Raw genomic sequence first — 19,943 nt, 5'->3', positions numbered from 1 at the left:
CTTTGCTATCGGTTGGGTATTCCGTTGTTCTCTGATTCGACGCCGTGCTCTGCTTGCTCTCGGGTTTTCGACGGGGACATTTATGGGGATCATGCCGTGTCTCGTGCTGGGATTGTGGGTATCAAACATCGTCATAATGTTGTTCGTGATACCCTTTTGGATATTTGCTATCGGTCGGGGATTTCTGCTCGCAAGGAGGTTGATGTTGGGCTGACTAGTGAGAGCGATGGAGCTCTTCGTCCTGCAGATATATTGCTTTACTCATGGGATGGCGGTCTAGATGTGTGTGTTGACTTGACTGGGTCTTCCCCTATGACGCAATCTGGGTTGTCAGGCTTCATTCCGGGTCGGGTTGTGGCGGTTGCAGCTCAGCGGAAGCAGGATAAGTATGCGGCACGTTGTAGGGCTTTGGGTTACGGTTTCTTTCCTTTTTCCTTCTCTTCTTTTGGGGAATTAGAGAAAGGGGCTGTTTCTTTGCTGAAGCGGGTTCAGGCGTAATCCAGGGCTCAGGATATTGGGGCACGGGCAGCTGCCCACATTTTCAGCAGGATCGGGTTCGCCATAGCTAGAGGAGTGGGGGCCCAGATTGTATCTCGGCTCCCCTCCAACTTCTTGTAGTTCACTTGATCTTTATAGCTTGTTAAGCTTGTAACGTTATAATAATAATAATAATAATAATAATAATAATAATAATAATTGAAATTTTAAAAATAAACAATAAATTATTTATTTTACAATATGATAATACTCCATAATCTGTGTCAAACTGTTATTAGTATTATTATTATTATACTATACAATATTATACTATATAATCTGTGTATACTATACAATATTATTATTATTATTAGTATTATTGTTATTTAAAAAAAAAAAATTATAAGGATTTTTTTTATTGTTATTATTAATTTTTATTTTATTATTGTTGGAGGAGGAGAATATTAGAATGGCAAAATTATATTTTTCTACACTAAATACATGCGTTTTTAAAAAAACGCCAGCGTCATTTTAAAAACCCCTAAACTTACCCTATGATGTGGTGCGTGAAATAAAACTTATGTATGCGTTCACATTGTTTAAATTAATACAAGTATTAAACTTGTCGGTGGTTTGACTTTTTCATAAACACCCAAGGTATAGTATACACTACCCCATTCATTTTTTCTATCTTTGAAGGACCCCCATTCAAATTATGAGGGCTCATTTAATAACAATCAATACAATTATTCACAATAGACATTATAGATTTATATATAGTACTTCCAAACTCGGTGAAGCGCAATTTAGAAGGTGAACCATGGTGCACATAAAGCATGGTACACCTTAAGAACATTAGTATATAATTGAAAGAACATCTGGTTACGAGAAAAGAACATCTAGTATATAATAAATAGTAAAATAATATATTATTTTTATAACAAAAAAGTGAAATATTATATCGCATTTCTTTCGCCGTAGTGTCATGTTCTTTTGCGTATGCACATATGTTCTTTTGGTACATCATACTCTATGTGCACCACGGTCCATAATCCACGGATTGCTCGGTGAAGGCTTTGGTCATCGATTAGAAAAAAAATGATGGCCTTGGATATGGAATAAACAAAAATTACGTAAACGGTAGATTGAAAAAATAATTTAAAAAATATTTCATCCGCCCTTTTTTTATACAACTTTCGTTTTAAAAAGATATTTACACTTACTATTTGCACGGACTCTGATGCAATGTTTGACCGTTAATATATTCAATTTTGCAAGGCAAACAATTATAAAAAATTGATATTCATAAAATACATTTCGAGACGAATCTAACAAGATATCTCATGATAATTTTTTATTGATATAATAGTGAGAATTTATGGTCAAAGTTTTTATTGTTGGACACATTTTTCAAAGCGTAAAGAACTTAATCAAACGGAGGTAGAATTATGTACATATTTGGTTTTATATGTCCCATTTTGATTTTTACGTTTAGAATATTTCTTTTACATTATTGTAACATAAATGTTCTTAATATTATGTCCAAAACCGTGCAAAAGATTATAACTTTAGTCAATCAAATTCATTGGAGAACTAAATCGTCTAATACTTTCCCATTTATTACATTATACTTAAACATACACCATAAAAGATACATGTCACTTTCTGGTGCAACATTTTCCCGCCAAAAATTATTGTTCTAAAAAAACATATCTACTTTTTTTAATTCTCTCTCTCCTTTTATATAAACTGTTTATGTATGTATGAAGTATAAGTGTGAAAAAAGAAAATACAGGATTATAAAATATGACAGTATTAGACGATTTTGGTGATATTTTAGTCAAATCGTCATATCAATAATAGAAATATTTTTACTCAATATTTTTGTCAAACTAACATATTAATTAGTCATATAGAATATTTTGGTCAAATTATCATATTAAAACATGCTACGTATGAAATATATAATACGTAGTAAGTAGGAAATTGCATATTAGATGATTAAATTAGAGCATTCAAAAATTTATTAATTACGCATTAGGTTTAAAGGATAAATATTTCTGTTAAATATTTTATACTCCGTTAAAAGATGTCAAATAATAATTTTTGAATATTCTTGCGGGCAAGGGACTTAATCTTGTTGATATATTAAATCACCGACACTTTTTCATTGTCCTATTTGTATAAAAAATGAAAATATTATCAATAAATGTAATCTACATTGTTTAAATAAAAAAGGAATAATCTTTATCAACATTAATTATTAGTTTTTAAATCTCTGATACCAAATGTAAATAATAAAAAAGGACGGGGGAGTAGAAATATTTCAAGAATTTTGACGTTTTCTAACATTTTAGTTGGGAAATGACCTGAATTTAATAAATGGGTTTATGACAAATACGGCTCAAATCTCGGCCTTCTCATTAATCTCCAACATATATATAGCACATTACAATTAACCTAGTAAGGCTAAACAAGTAACTTAACACATTTATCGCTTTACAATATTAACAATAATAATACTCCGTATATTCCGTAACAGTTTAAAAATAAATAAATGTCAGTAAATTACAAAACCAGATAGATTCTCAAAGCACACATTAATGAATTAGCTGATAGTTAACCAATTAGATGAGATATTCAGGTAATACTTTGAAGTTTTAATTTGATGTATATTTATGGAGTACGTCTACTGATCTAGTATGAAAACTTTGACCACATTTTATTCACAATAAAATCCATAATTAATTTAAAAGACTTCAATCAATAGAATAATGATGATAAAATGATTGGTTTAGTTTCAAGATTTTCGACTTCTAGAAGTGAAATAGTCAACAGCCACGTTATTCGGTCCTTTTTTGCATACGAATACGAAGTATCATCCTACATTCCTATTTTAGTACTATAAGTTCTCTATATAAGGGGCATCAAATGTTGCTAGGAAAAGGCAAGAAACCAATTCACAATACTACAACTACCCTTTCAAACTTATATCTATAACTTACAAAATGAACAATCTTAAACTTTTCGTCGTCTTTTGCTTCCTAGCCTCTCTTTCTCATGCCATAGAACTCGACTTTTGTGTCGGAGATCCTAGTCTCCCTAGGGGCCCTGAAGGATATGCTTGTAAAGATCCTGCTAGTGTCACAACTGATGATTTCTTTTACACTGGCTTCCGTGGTGAAAGAACCATCACAAACGTCTTCGGAAACAATGTGACTCTAGCATTTTCAGATGCATTTCCAGCCTTAAATGGTTTAGGCATCTCAATGGCCAGGTTAGACTTTGGCGTTGGTGGAGTAATCCCACTACACTCCCATCGTACATCAGAAGTTCTTATTTTGGCCAAAGGATCAATCATTGCCGGATTTATTGATGCAAACAACACTGCATACTATAAAAGATTACAAGTTGGTGATGTCATGGTCTTTCCACAAGCAATGCTTCACTTCCAAATCAATGTTGGTAGAACTGCAGCTACTGCGTTTGTTAGTTTGAACGGTGCAAACCCAGCATTACAACTCACTACTCCCTCTTTGTTTGCTGGAAATTTACCTGTTGATATAGTTGAGCAAATCACACTTCTAAGTCATGAGGAAGTAATGCGGATGAAGAGAATGTTCGGTACAGCATAATAAGACCCCTCTACTATTTGGTTTCAATGTGCAACAAATATGATTTTTAATTAATATATTGTACTAAAGAGTGTATAAATATTGATGTCGCTAGTATTACACGTATCGTCGTTTCCCTTAAGTTTGATATTATTCTCTATTGATAGTTGAATTTCATGATGTATATATACCCAAATTCTAATTGATGATTAATAAAATATTTTCATTTTTCCTTTCACTTAATGATTATATACTTAATTAGAATATCATGCATGTATTTTAATCACATAATAACCACTCTCAACTTCGCCAACTTGTGAAGAACACTACCTACAATGAAACACATATGTCAAATAAGTATGGTTTTCAAAGAGATAATAGGAGGAAAAAAAATCCCCTAAGCTTCATATCTTAATTTGTAAGAACCATATGTTTTAGACTTAGCGCGCACTTTGTTTATCATCTTCGAGATTGGTCCAATAAATTCTATAAGCCCCACGCCTGAACCAAGTGTGGACCTCCTGCACCAAGCAGCCCCGCTTGATTCAAGCGGGCATCGCTTCCGCATGCGTGGCCCACCTGCCTTGACGACGGGTCACATTTCTTCCCTAAGTCTACTATTTTGCTATAAATACAGTGCATTTCAACCTAATTAACTCAACACGTCGTTTTATTCATTCTTGACATAATTCATTTCGTTATTATTATCGTCTACATTTAATTCGTATATTGTTATGCTTGAAATCATTTGATTTCTGTTAATAGTGTAGCGACTAAAAAGACGTGTTTAATATTAGTAACATCATTTTTCGATCTTGTGGTTTTTGAAGGCTTAATTACTAAATGATTGGTGTATTAATTATAATTACTTTGTGTAGACACCTACTTTTGTCCCCATTCCCGTAAGGGAAGGTTCGATGATGAGAACATAAATCTCCACTTGGCAACGCATCTCCTATAAAATAACGAATCTCGATCACCCCTTTTCATTTCACCCGAACCTGCTATTTACAAAAACCTGATAAAAATAGTAACTGCCATAATAGGTAGTTGTTAAAAGTGGCAAGTCATAAAAGATAGAAACCTGTCAGAATTAGGTGTTGCACTCCAACATAAATCCTAAAAGAGATAAAATGTGTAAGAGGAATCCTATTCCTAGTATAATTCGAAAATAAGAGTTACGTATTGATTAAAATCCTAACGAACCTAGAGTTTGTAACGAGCCCAGACGCATTCCGTCATAAAGTTAATACGCACTAAAAGACTCGGATAAGTCTCAAACACTCCGGATTCTAAGAGTCCAAATCTGAAAAAGAACTCGGCCCAAACATCATTTTCAACGCCCATCCCTGGGCGCTGAAAATACCTGGGTACGTGTTCTCTCCTAATTCTTCTTGGATTAGTGCTCTAAAATTCTATCTTTCCACGAACTCTTTTCTATAAATACAGCCTCAAATTCGACGTGAAAAGAACACAACACACAATTCATATTCTGAGTATTGACTCCAACCCCTAAGCCTAAGCCTCACGCTGCGAAATTGATCCCGCGTTCTGTCGCAATCGATCCAAAAATCGAACAGAACGTATCCTGTCCCTTGTAGCTGAAGAATTAAGCCCGGAAACTTGAGATTCGTTAAAAAAAAGGAGAAATAGCAAAGCCAAAGTGGTTAGTTTTCTGAGAACCATGACGCACCTCTCAAGGGTGCGTCGTAATGTGTCCCTTCGCATGATTTAATCGCTTTCATCACCCTTTTATAAAACTGTTAAACTATTAAATCTGAGTGTTCTATCACGCCTAATAAAGATAATATCCTGGGCAATTGAACTATCATGCTAGGTCCCTTAAATCAATCTAAACCAGATAATCACGATCGATCTAGTATAATGTGTTGCATATTGCTAAAATCAATTCAGATTAGTTTAATAGTTAACGCATGTCCCTTCAATTATTTATGCTGAGCTAGTAAGGATATTCTGCCTCTGGAGTTATCGAAGAGCGAGTACTCCTCTCGGTAGTTACAATCCCCCGAACCCTCAACCTCTGCCTTGCGGGTGTACGTTGAGCGATCCCCACACCAGGGATCACAAGGGAACCTATGGCCGTCGTGGTCAAACATAATTGCACTCCCTTTATGTCACGATAACCGGGTTTTGTCAGTTTTTCTCATTGTCGTTAAAAACTGAATGGCGACTCCTATATTACTAGTCAATTGGGTGTAAACTCACAGGAAATCCAAATACACTTGATTTGACAAAAAGAAACGTCACGCCCACGAGGGACGAGGTCACGCATTAGCCTCGTGCTTTTTCGACCCCCTCACAGTGGCGACTCCACTGGGGATAGTGAAGGAAATACTCGTGCTCGTTGGTAATCAAAATAGCCGAAGGGTGAAACGATCCTACCCCGCGTTTATTTCCCCATCAAGTTGGGACGACCTGAAAATCAGCATATTAATGTGAACGGACAGAACCGCATAACAAATCTTGGCTCATTTGAGATGTTTCATCTCGGGAGTTGGGACTAAGGATACCCATCGCCAACCGGGGGGTGCATACGCTTCGAATGTTATCCACTCGGCACTTTTCGCTAGTAGTACACCCGTCCCAAACCCAATCACTCGCCCACTAGGTCCCTCTCATTGGTGCATGCCCCCTTGGCTTACATCGTGATTGGCCTCTTGGGCGAAATTCGTCTGTTGAAGGCACTACCTCGACCGGGGCATGTGTTGGATCTGCGATAGAAGCGGTGCCAAGCCGGCGCAAATACTACCCATAGAAGCCTATCATAAACTACATGACATATTATTATTTTTCCTCATGGTGTAATGTTAGTTATGTGTAGCGAATTATGTGATTGTGTGTGACATATAATGCTAGAAAACCAACGACCTTAAAAATTGCCCAAACATTCATAAACCAATTGGCCAAAGAGTTATACCAAGATACGTGTTCCGCAACCCCGAACGATCACCACAAAAATAAGCGACGCTCAGGAGGCCCCGTAACGAATCCTACAACGCTGCATAACGCGTAAAGGACGTTATTAGGCAAGCACGCAAAATTAAGTCGCATATACAAAAAAATATACGCGAACAGAATACGAGTACCAGTCAGGGACGCATTTTCAGCGCCCCTGGCTGGGCGCCAAATATTCTCACGCCCACCGCTGGGCGTTGAAGTTGCTGCATGGCCTTTTGGTCAGGCACAGCAACCTCGGTTCCCGCGCATAAAAAAAATACGTAGCAGTAAAAGAAAATTCGCGAAAATTGCTGCAAGGGCGTATGAAAAGGCACTCAATTCTAAGAACGACTTATAAAATAAACAACTCTTTGTGTTGTCATTAGGCCTCCTATGACGACAATGTTCGGCACCAAAACCGAGCATGCTAATTAAATGACCTTGAATGTCACATGGGCAAGGTATTCAAAAAATAATGTTCAAATCGAGTCTTCAAGGAAAAATAATGTTCGAATAAAAAATAAAAAATCCGAGTCTAGACTAGGCTATGCTAAAGTACAATCTAAATCCTAAGTCTTAGTTGTCTTATCCGTAGAATCGGTCCTAATGCTTGGTGTCGTTCTGCAAGTTAAAAGATTAAACCATATTGAGTCTCCCTTCCTAACATTTAAATCAATAAGCACCCATATGTAATTGTCATCCCTTGCTAAGAATCTACGGCCTCAATACTCTCTCTCACCAATAAAAAGAATATATTATGTAATTCAAGTATTTGCAAAATGGAAACAGTCACATTCTGAAAATCATTCCCCCATAGTGGCACAACCCCCAAAGTGAACCTAAGGTGTCAATACCATTAGCAAAAATTAATGGCCTCAAGGCTTATGATCACATTGGGTCACGACTATCATAGTCCTCTCGAGCCATTCGCTCCTTTAAATACTCCTAAGTACGGACTAAAAGATTTTCCATGAATGCAACATGACGAACCATGAAAATACCCAAATCGGCATGCCATAAGGCTACCATCGGGGTAAAGCAATACACACTAAGAGGGAAGCCGCAATAATGATTCTAGTCTTGCAAAAATGAAAATTCGATCTCCCCGACTAACTACCTTGCCAATATTAAGCAAAATGGCGCATGACAAATGAACACCCAAGGGTTAAAATCTAAAGTGTCAACCAACGAAAATTATGGTCCAATTAGCCTAAGTCTGAAAGTTGCTTGGTCAAGTATTATAGGCTTACGCCACGTCATTATTTTGAGTCTAGGCCACCTCCTTGTATTCATACACGGGTTATAATCAGAAAGATTAATGAAAGTTCGAGTCTAAATCACAACTTCCAATTAAATCCCAGAAACTGGAGTCTGAAAAGAAACAAAAATTATTTTCGATGTAATTCTTTCGTTAAATTTCAATAAAGTAAAAACAACATTTTGAATCTACGCTATTTGCACGAACGACTAAATACACTTGCAAAGTAAGACAATTTAAAGGTCCACCCTAGGCCTACTAAAGCTAAAGGTCCACCCTAGGCCTACTAAAGTGAAAGGTCCACTATAGGCCTACTAAACGAGGCTCACTCAGTCTCGCCTCGTGACTCAAAGACCACAACCATCTACCTTTTAGCCCAAATAAATTTTTTTGAAGGATTTATGTTGGGGAGAAACCCCAAGCAAAAAGAGAAAATAGAAAGAGAAAAGGGAGAGCGAAGAGAGCGAACCATGAAATACTTAGCCCGTACCTCCCAAAGTGCAATAAAAAAAAAAAAATAGAAAGAGAAAAGGGAGAGCGAAAAGAGCGATCCATGAAATACTTAGCCCGTACCTCCCAAAGTGCGAAATTTACCCAAGTAAACGAAGGAAAAGAATTGAGTCAACCAATCCAAATCATGCCACAAAAACTACATAAAGTTCTGCGATGTCTACCCTTTCCAATCCTTATGTTCTTAGACACCTTCGCTTTGGGGCCCCTGTTCAGCTCATTTAACCAATCCATGTTCTCATTGCCATAACCCAAGAAACCATTACCTCGACTCTTGTTCTTGAACTTGTTATCAACTGCAAACCACGTACGGCCATTGACACGTGCGTCATACCCATTATTTCCAAAGCCCAAACCTGCTCTTACACCACCATTAGCATAAATGACCATATAACTTGTTTGGATACATCCTGTCGATATACCCTTGAGCCGTCCCCATGCTACTCATTGGCCTTGGTTGATGTAAACTCATGACAATAGCTTGAGGCTGCAAATTGTGAGTCCTAGCAGATGTAATCCTCATGCTTGACCAATACCTACACAAATTATCCCATCTCATTCAACCCATCTTTCAAGCCGTCTTGATTCACGAATAAAAAAAAGGAAAAATGAAAAGTACATTATACGCTTAACGTAAAAAATTAATAATAACAAAAAAAAACTTTGCAAAGCACCTTTAAAGTTCGTCTAAAAAAGAAGCATTTAGCGCACCAAAAAAAGATCCGCCCAGAAATCATTTTCAGCGCCCAGGGCTGGGCGCCGAAATCTTTAACGCCCCAGCCTGGGCGCTGAATCTCTCTGCTTGCCAAATTTTGTCCAGAAGTGCTCGTCATTTTATCCGCACATGCACGGAAAAATAACGAACACTTGGAGGGGTACAACACGTATTCAGATATACGTACCAAAAAAAACACATGAAAAGATATACGTACCAAAAAACACATGAAAAGATTTTTGTGCAAATACATGTACTTAAAAAATAAAACAAAATTTTGGCTTACGGCAAAGAGGCAGATTCAAATAATAATAAACTTCACTTACTTCACCCTATTTCAAACATTACGATTCCACTCGAACGTACTTGTTTAAAATCGGCATTCTAAGAAACCATTTTCTGGCTAAGAACTACGCAAGACCTGATTCCAAATTAAATCTATTTAAGGCGGATACGTAGGCAATCCATGATTCGGTCCAACCAATTTGCAAAAATGTTAAAACCTATAGAATGACAAGAATAAAAAATAGAGTCCCTTATTGAAATTTAATTACTTGCAATCCAAGTCGAAAGAAAAATTTAAGTCAAAAGAAGAATCCAAGTCATCAAGATGCCAAAATGAGCACACATCAAAAAATAATAAGGGCACGTACCCTTGCCAGAAGGAGCACTCACACTCCTAGGCACTTAGCCAAGACTCAAAAGATCGCTTTGCCTCAATTGAATGGGGGCTAGCGCAAGCGTCCATGACCTCTAAAGTACGCGACTTGACCCTCCCTAAAGCGAACTAACTCACTTAAAGACCTTCTTTCACCATCAGACATAGTCGTTTGCTTAAAGACCTTCTTTCACCACTAGACACAGTCATAATCTCCAACAAGTAGTAAAGGCAGTAAGCTTGCAATAAAGAGGATTGTTCTACGGCATCGCCCCATCGTTCCTTCGAACTCAGGGCACCCGTTCATGGTAATTCGAATGCTTGCGAATTCCCTTTGAAAAAATCAGACATTGTCAATAGGACCTGGCACTTAACCAAGGCTCAACCTACTCAGACATATGACACGGGCATCTAAAATCGAAATCTGAAAGCATCATTAATGAGAAGACATAATAGCAATTGGGGGCTAAAAATTGAAATGAAAGAGCTAAGGAAGGAACTAAGTATACCTTGACCTTTTGTGCAGACATACACCAAGTAAATCTAAGTCAATTTGAAAACGGTTTATATTCCCGCAATTCTGGAAAGATGGCCCTAAAAGCCCAAAGCATGTGCCACACGGGCACAAGTAATATCTTGACGCCTGCACCCTGGCTCCCAGCAAATCCTTAGACGGCATTCCAAAAATCGTAACAGTATTTTGATTCACTCATGTAATCTTGTACGAACCCTTCTATAAGTCAACTTACTTAGGACACCTCGGATTGTACACAGTAGGACTCGGATTTCAAATAATTTTCAAAGACTTCTTCGAACATAATAAAGTGTCGTTGGTTTAATCTAAGTATGCGTTTATCTCGATGTTGCAAGTGAGTCAAAGATATTTCTAAATATGATTATGGGTAAAGAAAGGCACCTAATCTTTGGTCAAGGCACACTTCAACATGTGACTACCTTGACCATGGCAATGTCGCACAATACGACATTCACAAGAGAAGTAGCAAATCACTACCCGAACGTACCTCGCATTAAACGAGTCTGGTTCAAACTATTTATGATTCATGTCACCATGAACGCATAAAAACGTATGCCAAGCATTATAGCACCAAGCCAATCCCGTAGCTACAATTGGGGGCTTGAGAAAAAACACTCTAAAAATGCTCGAAATGACAATTTTATCGCAAATTCTCGACGCTAATGCTATACATACATCATAGGGGCACAATCCTAAGGTTTGATCGTGTAAAACGAACCTTAGAATGGCTACAACCCCTCCCAAATTCTAAGCACTACTTAGAATATATAAAGTCACCCCACTAACAAGGGTAACTGAAAATCGCGAGTCACCAAAACTCCGATCAAACTACTGCACATAACGCTCGCCCTACAAGCACCCGTTACACAGTCTACGTCGTTCCAAAGCAAAAGCAAAAGAAAAATCAAGGATAAAAAAACTGTCAAATTCTGCCCAAAAAACATTTTCAACGCCCAGAGCTGGGCGCCGATATCTTTAACGCCCCAGCCCGGGCGCTGATTCTCTCGGCTTGCCAAATTTTCCCACGTAAAAAAACAAGAAAGAAACATCTATGAATCCTCGCATCGAACGAAGTAATAAGCCGTGCACACCCACGCAGGAGGTGCTACACTTGTTCGAGCACCTGAACAAGGCATGATGAAGTACTCCAATGCAAAAAATAATAATGATATCCCAAAACCTGGAGGAATGTTCTAAGACACGCTGTTAGGCCACACAAGCCTACGTTGCACCATAAGTTCAACCATCCCACAGTACAAGTCTAAAAAAAAGAGAGAAAGGCATATGGCACTAATGCGGGCACGACCAAGAGTAAGAGGCAAAGACTACTTATCGCCCAAATGCAAGCCACACGACTTCTACATTAAGGATTAAAGGTAGCAAAATATTACCTACCACGGCAGGGATAACTCGCACCTACACGAGCGGAACCCCTAGGCATCTTTCTCGAAAGAACCTACAAAAATCGTACGCCAAAAAGAAGCATCCCAACATGCATACTTGGGGGCTCCAAGCTACGAAACGACCATAGCAAAATAAAATTCTCGAAGCAAATGTTTGAACGATTGAAAGGGCACGATGCTTGAGCCCACTTCATGAATGGGCCTGAACCCTATCAAGCTTCTAAGCAAACTATTTAAAATCAGTCATTGCTCAAAAAAAAAATGATTCAAGCGAACTGATTAATGGACCGCACACAACGGCCATTCTATGAACGCTCGTTCGCACATACATATCTTCATTCACGAACGCATTCAAAAAAAAATATATACAAGAGCGATCAAAGTCTTACGCCTCAAGGTATGTTCCTCGGGCCAAATAGACTCGCCCAACTATTGCAATAACTGTACACCTTAAAGAGCGACAGTTCCTTTAAATAATCGCCCCAAAGCGACAAACACCGTAGTCCACCAATCGGCTACGGCTTTTCGAGAAATCATCACGATCACTCAACTCATTGTAATCTCTAATAAAATTCTACGTTCCACAAAATAAAGAAAAAAACAAAACAGAAGAGAATACGTAGAATTTCCATGTGAAGTAAACGAACGAACGAACAAGAGGCCAACTGTGTCATCAAGAAACCTCGCCAGAAATCATTTTCAGCGCCCAGAGCTGGGCGCCGAAATCTTTAACGCCCAGGCACGGGCGCCGAAAATGATCCCAGACCCAAAAAAGGCCCCGGATTTTTATAGGGTCCTGCCGTATCCATTCGACCCGAAAATTGCCGATTTCTTTACTGAAAGTTGCACCTCACGGCTTTGTTAAGAGTAGCACACCACTGCAAAGATCACTCGCACTTACGAGCACGATCCCAAATACGATCGAGAACATTACGAAATGCGTATCCCCAAGGAATCTCTTTGACAAGAAATGACCATCAAGCACGAGTGCTTGGGGGCTCGAAAGAAAATATATACTCCAACGAAGAGTGTGCAAAGTTAAAATCATATTCGCGGACTACGCTATACACAGTCCCATGTTTGGATAACCTCAAAGAAAAAAACGGATTTCGACCTCAGAATAAAGGTCGCCGTTGATACTTGTACATGGTCCTCTGATCAAAGACCAAGTGGTGGAAAAATCGAGCCATAAAGACTAGCTCAAAACCACAAAAGAAGATGACCACAAGACAAGGGTCTATCTAAGCCCGTTGTCAACCCACATTCAGGTTGCAACTAAATCCGAGCATCACTTGAAAGAATTCGCTCCTGCGAGAATGAATAAGAAAAGAAATTCTCAAAAGAAATCACGATGAACAAAAGAAATAGGAACTTGCCCACCTCAATCGGGCAAGATCGCGCCACAAACCACGCGAGTTCCAAATCGAAAAAATGAATTCAGGGACGTCCACCCTCAGCGGACAGGGCTCGCCCACCTTCAGCGGGCGGGGTCTGCGTCACTAACCGCGCAGGTCCTCAGTTTTCGAAAAAAAAATCTTCAAAACAAAAAAACAGGCTCGCCATCTTCAGCCGGCGGGGTCTACGTCACAAACCGCGTAGGTCCTTATCTTCAAAAAAAACAAACAAACTTCAAAACAGATTCGTCCACTTCTATCGGACGGGGCGTCCACCCTTAGCGGACAGGCTCGCCATCTTTAGCCGGCGGGGTCTACGTCACAAACCGCGTAGGTCCTTATTTTCAAAAAATAAAAAAAAACAAATTTCAAAATAGATTCGTCCACTTCTAACGGACGGGGTATCCACCCTTAGCGGACAGGCTCGCCATCTTTAGCCGGCGGGGTCTGCGCCACTAACCGCGCAGGTCTTTAGTCGCTGCAGCGATAACTTTTTCGGTTTTCCCTTTTTCCAAAAATTAAAGGATCGGTTTTCCCTTTTTCCAAAAATTAAAGGATTGGTTTTCCGTTTTTCCAAAAAAGAACGATGTGCCGGATTTTCCTTCGTTTCACGTCCCATAAAAACAAGGGGGTTTTCTCGTTTAGCTAACCCTGAAAATGAGAATCTTTAAAAACATTTTACCTCGTGATTGGGCTTGGCCAGGCCCAGTTACACTTTATAGCTTTGATTTCGAAAACATCTGTAGCTACTTCCAATGACAAAGTGAGGGAGTTTCTACACATCTTTAGATACTTCCAATGACAAAGTGAGGGAGTTTCTATACTGTCCGTTGACAAATCCCAATGACACGTGAGGGATATGTCAACACTTCAAGTGATGACCCTTAAGTCAAATGTTATCACTCGGGGGCTCGTGAGACCCTCGCAAAACAAGTCACATACACTATGGCTTGTGTGACGCACTCCGTCCAGTACTTTGACCATCGTGTCATCCCGAGACTTAGTCAAAGTGGGGGCTAACTGTAGACACCTACTTTTGTCCCCATTCCCGAAAGGGAAGGTTCGATGATGAGAACATAAATCTCCACTTGGCAACGCATCTCCTATAAAATAACGAATCTCGATCACCCCTTTTCATTTCACCCGAACCTGTTATTTATAGAAACCTGCTAAAATAGTAACTGCCATAATAGGTAGTTGTTAAAAGTGGCAAGTCATAAAAGATAGAAACCTGTCAGAATTAGGTGTTGCACTCCAACATAAATCCTAAAACAGATAGAATGTGCAAGAGGAATCCTATTCCTAGTATAATTCGAAAATAAGAGTTACATATTGATTAAAATCCTAACGAACCTAGAGTTTGTAACGGGCCCAGACGCATTCCGTCATAAATTTAATACGCACTAAAAGACTCGGATAAGTCTCAAACACTCCGGATTCTAAGAGTCCAAATCTGACAAAGAACTCGGCCCAAACATCATTTTCAACGCCCATCCCTGGGCGCTGAAATTGCCTGGATCCCATTTTCAACGCCCAGAGCTGGGCGCCGAAATCTTTAACGCCCAGCCCTGGGCGCTGAAAATACCTGGGTACGTGTTCTCTCCTAATTCTTCTTGGATTAGTGATCTAAAATTCTATCTTTCCACGAACTCTTTTCTATAAATACAGCCCCAAATTCGACGTGAAAAGAACACAACACAAAATTCATATTCTGAGTATTGACTCCACCCCTAAGCCTAAGCCTCACGATGCGAAATTGATCCCGCGTTCTGTCGAAATCGATCCAAAAATCGAACAGAACGTATCATGTCCCTTGTAGCTGAAGAATTATTCCCGGAAACTTGAGATTCGTTAAATAAAAGGAGAAATAGCAAAGCTAAAGTGGTTATTTTTCTGAGAACCATGACGCACCTCTCAAGGGTGCGTCGTAATGTGTCCCTTCGCATGATTTAATCGCTTTCATCACCCTTTTATAAAACTGTTAAACTATTAAATCTGATTGTTCAATCACGCCTAATAAAGATAATATCCTGGGCAATTGAACTATCATGCTAGGTCCCTTAAATCAATCTAAACCAGATAATCACGATCGATCTAGTATTATGTGTTGCATATTGCTAAAATCAACTCAGATTAGTTTAATAGTTAACGCATGTCCCTTCAATTCTTTATGCTGAGCTAGTAAGGATATCCTACCTCTGGAGTTATCGAAGAGCGAGTACTCCTCTCGGTAGTTACAATCCCCCGAACCCTCAACCTCTGCCTTGCGGGTGTACGTTGAGCGATCCCCACACCAGGGATCACAAGGGAACCTATGGCAGTCGTGGTCAAACATAATTGCACTCCCTTTATGTCACGATAACCGGGTTTTGTCAGTTTTTCTCATTGTCGTTAAAAACTGAATGGCGACTCCTATATTACTAGACAATTGGGTGTAAACTCATAGGAAATCCAAATACACTTGATTTGACAAAAAGAAACGTCACGCCCACGAGGGACGAGGTCACGCATTAGCCTCGTGCTTTTTCGACCCCCTCACACTTTGTAATGAAACTTTCTTTGTTTTGTAAGTTAATTAACACACAAATCTTGCATTTAATTACACGTTTAATTGTCTTTTGGCTCAACTAACAATTTTCTGTGGAGACTATTAATTTTTGAAGCAAGCGATGCTCGCCAAAAGCATGTGTTGCACCCTTGAAACAATATATATCGATTCTTAATATCTCAAATCGTGTTCAAGTAAAAATTATAAAATTTAATATTTAGAAAATATATATCGATACGAATCTAACATGACCCCACATGACTAAAATTTTCTTACGTACGAATCACAAAAAATGGCCAAAGTCGTACTGTGAATAATGTAAAAAATAAATGGTGCGATATTTCCGGAACGGAGGAAGTATATTTCTTTAGGAAAAAAGTTTTTCTGGCGAAATTTTTTTGTATCAGAAAGTGACACGTATCATTCCTGATGTCTGTTTTAATATAAAGTTATAGAATATAGATACTATAAAAAATTAAAATAGAAAGTTGTAGTTAATTAAAAAAAATATACTATTAATTCCCAAAGTACGTGTAAATCCAAAAAGTTGTGCAAAAAGATACTTCCTCCGTCTCTTTTTGTTTTTTACGTTTGGTGTTTTGCACTCGTTTTAACGATTAATTAATGTGCATTGAGATTTCACTATCTTTTTTACTTAAACAAGTCAAATTACGTTTATTTATAATATTTTCACTTTTATCAAAATTCTGATATTGGGAAAATGAGAAAAATTTAATGTCCCAATGAAAAAGTGTGATGGATTAAATGACCCATTGAATTTAATTGGTTAAAACAATCATTGGACACAAAATTTGATAGAATTTTAAAGCATTTATAAGATAATATAAAAGGAAATCTAAATAACATTTTGGAACACCCAAAAACAAAAACGTAAAGAACAAAAAGAGACAGAGGGAGTAAACGCATACGGAAAATAGCAAAAGGCAGTAAATAATTTGCAATAACGAGTGGTGCGTAGTTGATATAGTTGATCTTACACAAGATTTTAGAACAGGTTAGACTTAATCGGATGCGAGATTAAGGTGAGATTTATGTGCATGGTTAATATAGTTAATTAACTAGTTTGTCTGCACATTTAACTATATTAACCCAATTAAAAATAGTTTTATGTGCATGGTTAATATACTCCATCCGAACCTAAATGTTATTCCTGTTTTTCATTTTACGCGATTATTAAGTAAAATGAAACATAATAAAATTAACTATTATTAATGTAATTTTATGGGAAATTGTTGCTTTTTGATTCCATTTTCACAACAAAACAAAATAGTTGAACCAATAGAATTGAAAGAATAAAAATGTGAACTCATTAATCCATCCAAACTTAAACCAACCAATGAGACTACAAGGTTTTTTATTGATAAACCAATAGAATTACAAAGTTAAAATTCCAAGGAAGAGATTAAAAAGGAAATAAAAGAAATGGCCGGGAAAATTATTTTGGGACACTAAAAATGGAAACGGGAATAACATTTAGATTCGGATGGAGTAGTGAATTAACTAGTTTGTCTGCACATTTAACTATATTAACCCAATTAAAAATAGTTTTATATGCATGGTTAATTAGTTAATTAACTACACGAGCAATTCAAGTGAAATTTCCATTCAATGTGCAAGTGTCGGCTCAAAGACTAAATATTTATATTTATACTTTGAAATCTGAATTCGAATGCATATTTATCGTGTCTACTCTCGTATGAATGTTTTGACCTTGTTTTGAAAGGCTTCGAGATACAACATTTAGGTCCTTTTTGGCATACAACGTTGACTTTCATACCAAGTCAACTTATTATTTGGTAAACAGTACGAAATATCATCCTACATTCCTATAGGACTATAAGTTCTCTATATAAGAGGCACATAATATTGCTAAGAAAATGCAAGAAACCAATCCACAATACTAAACTCACCCTTTAATATTTACCTCCAGGATCTCACAACAACTATATATTAACTTGCAGAATGAACAATCTTGCATATTTCTTTGTATTTTGCCTCCTAGCCTCTATTTCTCATGCCATAGAACTCGACTTTTGTGTTGGGGATCCTAGTCTTCTTAGGGGCCCTAAAGGATATGCTTGCAAAGATCCTGCTAGTGTCACAACTGATGATTTTGTTTACACTGGTTTCCGTGGTGAAAGAACCATTTCGAATGTTTTCGGAAATAATGTTACTCTAGCATTTTCAGATGCGTTCCCCGCCTTAAATGGTTTAGGCATCTCGATGGCAAGGCTAGACTTTGGCGTTGGTGGAGTAATCCCACTACACTCCCATCGTACATCAGAAGTTCTTATTTTGGCCAAAGGCTCCATCATTGCTGGATTTATTGATGCAAACAATACTGCATTCTATAAAAGATTACAAGTTGGTGATGTGATGGTCTTTCCACAAGCAATGCTTCACTTCCAAATTAATGTTGGTAGAACTCCGGCTACTGCGTTTGTTAGTTTGAATGGTGCGAATCCAGCATTGCAACTCACTACTCCCTCGTTGTTTGCTGGTAATTTACCTGCTGATATAGCTGGGCAAATCACACTCCTGAGTCATGAGGAAGTTATGCGGATGAAAAGAATGTTTGGTACAGCATAATAAAAACCCAATAGGAATTATTTCAAGGTCAACAAATAAGTTTTTAAATTAATATTTTAATAAAGAGTGTAGAAATGTTTATGTCTCTAGTACTACACATTTATACGTAAAAATCTCCCATTAGTTTGGTCATCTTTTCTATTGTTAAGTTGAATTTCATGATGTATACTTAGATTCTGATCGATGATTAATAAAGTACTCTCGTTTTGTTTTATACCCTTTCTCTAAATTAATAAAGTACTCTCATTTTATTTGTATAACTTGTTTTTCAAAATTTAAATTTGAACAACGAATGTTTTGACTCACGAACAATATTGAACAATATTACACTACAAGAAATTGTACCACTAATAACGGGAAATTTCGTCGCGAAATGCCAATAATCGTTGATTAACGACGGGGTTTCCTGTCGCGAACCCGTCATAAAGGGGGGCCGTCGTTAATAGAAAATTCCGTCGTTAATCCGTCGTAAAAGACATTTGCGATGGTTGTTCCCGTCTTTGTTTAGTTGTTAGCCCCGTCGCAAAAGCGTTTTGCGACGAGATTTTTAACCCTCCGTAATTAGGTTGTCGTTAAAGATACAAATTCTTGTACTGTTATTTAGTATTCCCTATTCCTAATTTATATTATTGTCATTCTAAACATTAATTTAAGTGGAGGGAAAGTAGATGTTTTTTTGTCTTAAACGGAGTGAGTAATTAAAATCATTGTTTAAAGACATTAGTTCCATTGCATTATAATAGTTGGAGGTATCTTCGAAAAATTGTTCCTCATATATAAATTTCCCTATTTCATATGCATATCTTTATTTCTAACGCACTTTCAATATAATTTTAGTTCGGTAATCTCCTACAATTGTTTTGACGTCTATATAGGTAATAGATGTAATGCCTCTAAGTATAAAAAAACTAGCTTTGTTTGGATTCACATTGTAGGCACTACGTAGGATGTTAGAGGCGTGGCTTTTCCAACCCTTACATATAGAACATTTTTTTTTCAAACAGGAAAAATATAAAAAGAAAAAGACTACTATCCAGAGCACTTCCCTAGATTTAGTGTATAATTATTTAGTACTTTTTTTACTTTAAAGTTCTGCTTCTCCTTTGAATCCAAAAAAACAATCCATGTAGACACTACCCCTATTCAACTTACGAGGGCTCATTTTAATAACAACTGTTGGGGTGTTAAAATGGGCCCACCATTTTAACCTAAAAGCCAATAAAATCCACTCAAGCCCAATATCCCTTACAAGGCCTCAAAGGC

General features: G+C 37.6%; 2 protein-coding genes across 2 annotated transcripts; both read left to right on the top strand.

Annotated features, from left to right (window-relative positions):
* Positions 1-3,431: 3,431 nt before the first annotated feature.
* Positions 3,432-4,329, top strand: LOC110798519 (auxin-binding protein ABP19a-like). Its single transcript, XM_022003698.2, has one exon. The coding sequence runs from the start codon at positions 3,486-3,488 to the stop codon at positions 4,110-4,112; it is 627 nt and encodes a 208-aa protein (XP_021859390.1). The 5' UTR covers positions 3,432-3,485; the 3' UTR covers positions 4,113-4,329.
* A 13,642-nt stretch (positions 4,330-17,971) lies between these two features.
* On the top strand, positions 17,972-18,894 carry LOC110798502 (auxin-binding protein ABP19a). The gene has a single exon (XM_022003681.2). It carries the CDS (start codon positions 18,054-18,056, stop codon positions 18,678-18,680), a length of 627 nt encoding a protein of 208 aa, XP_021859373.1. The 5' UTR covers positions 17,972-18,053; the 3' UTR covers positions 18,681-18,894.
* Positions 18,895-19,943: the final 1,049 nt, after the last annotated feature.

This window comes from Spinacia oleracea, chromosome 2 (assembly GCF_020520425.1).
Source record: "Spinacia oleracea cultivar Varoflay chromosome 2, BTI_SOV_V1, whole genome shotgun sequence".
Classification (NCBI taxonomy): Eukaryota; Viridiplantae; Streptophyta; class Magnoliopsida; order Caryophyllales; family Amaranthaceae; genus Spinacia; species Spinacia oleracea.
The sequence above is the reverse complement of the archived record's forward strand: the minus strand, read 5'-3'. Positions and strand labels throughout refer to the sequence as shown.

Excerpts from the sequence above, each read along its gene's own strand:
- LOC110798519 (XM_022003698.2), top strand. The coding sequence starts at position 3,486 with ATGAACAATCTTAAACTTTTCGTCGTCTTTTGCTTCCTAGCCTCTCTT.
- LOC110798502 (XM_022003681.2), top strand. The coding sequence starts at position 18,054 with ATGAACAATCTTGCATATTTCTTTGTATTTTGCCTCCTAGCCTCTATT.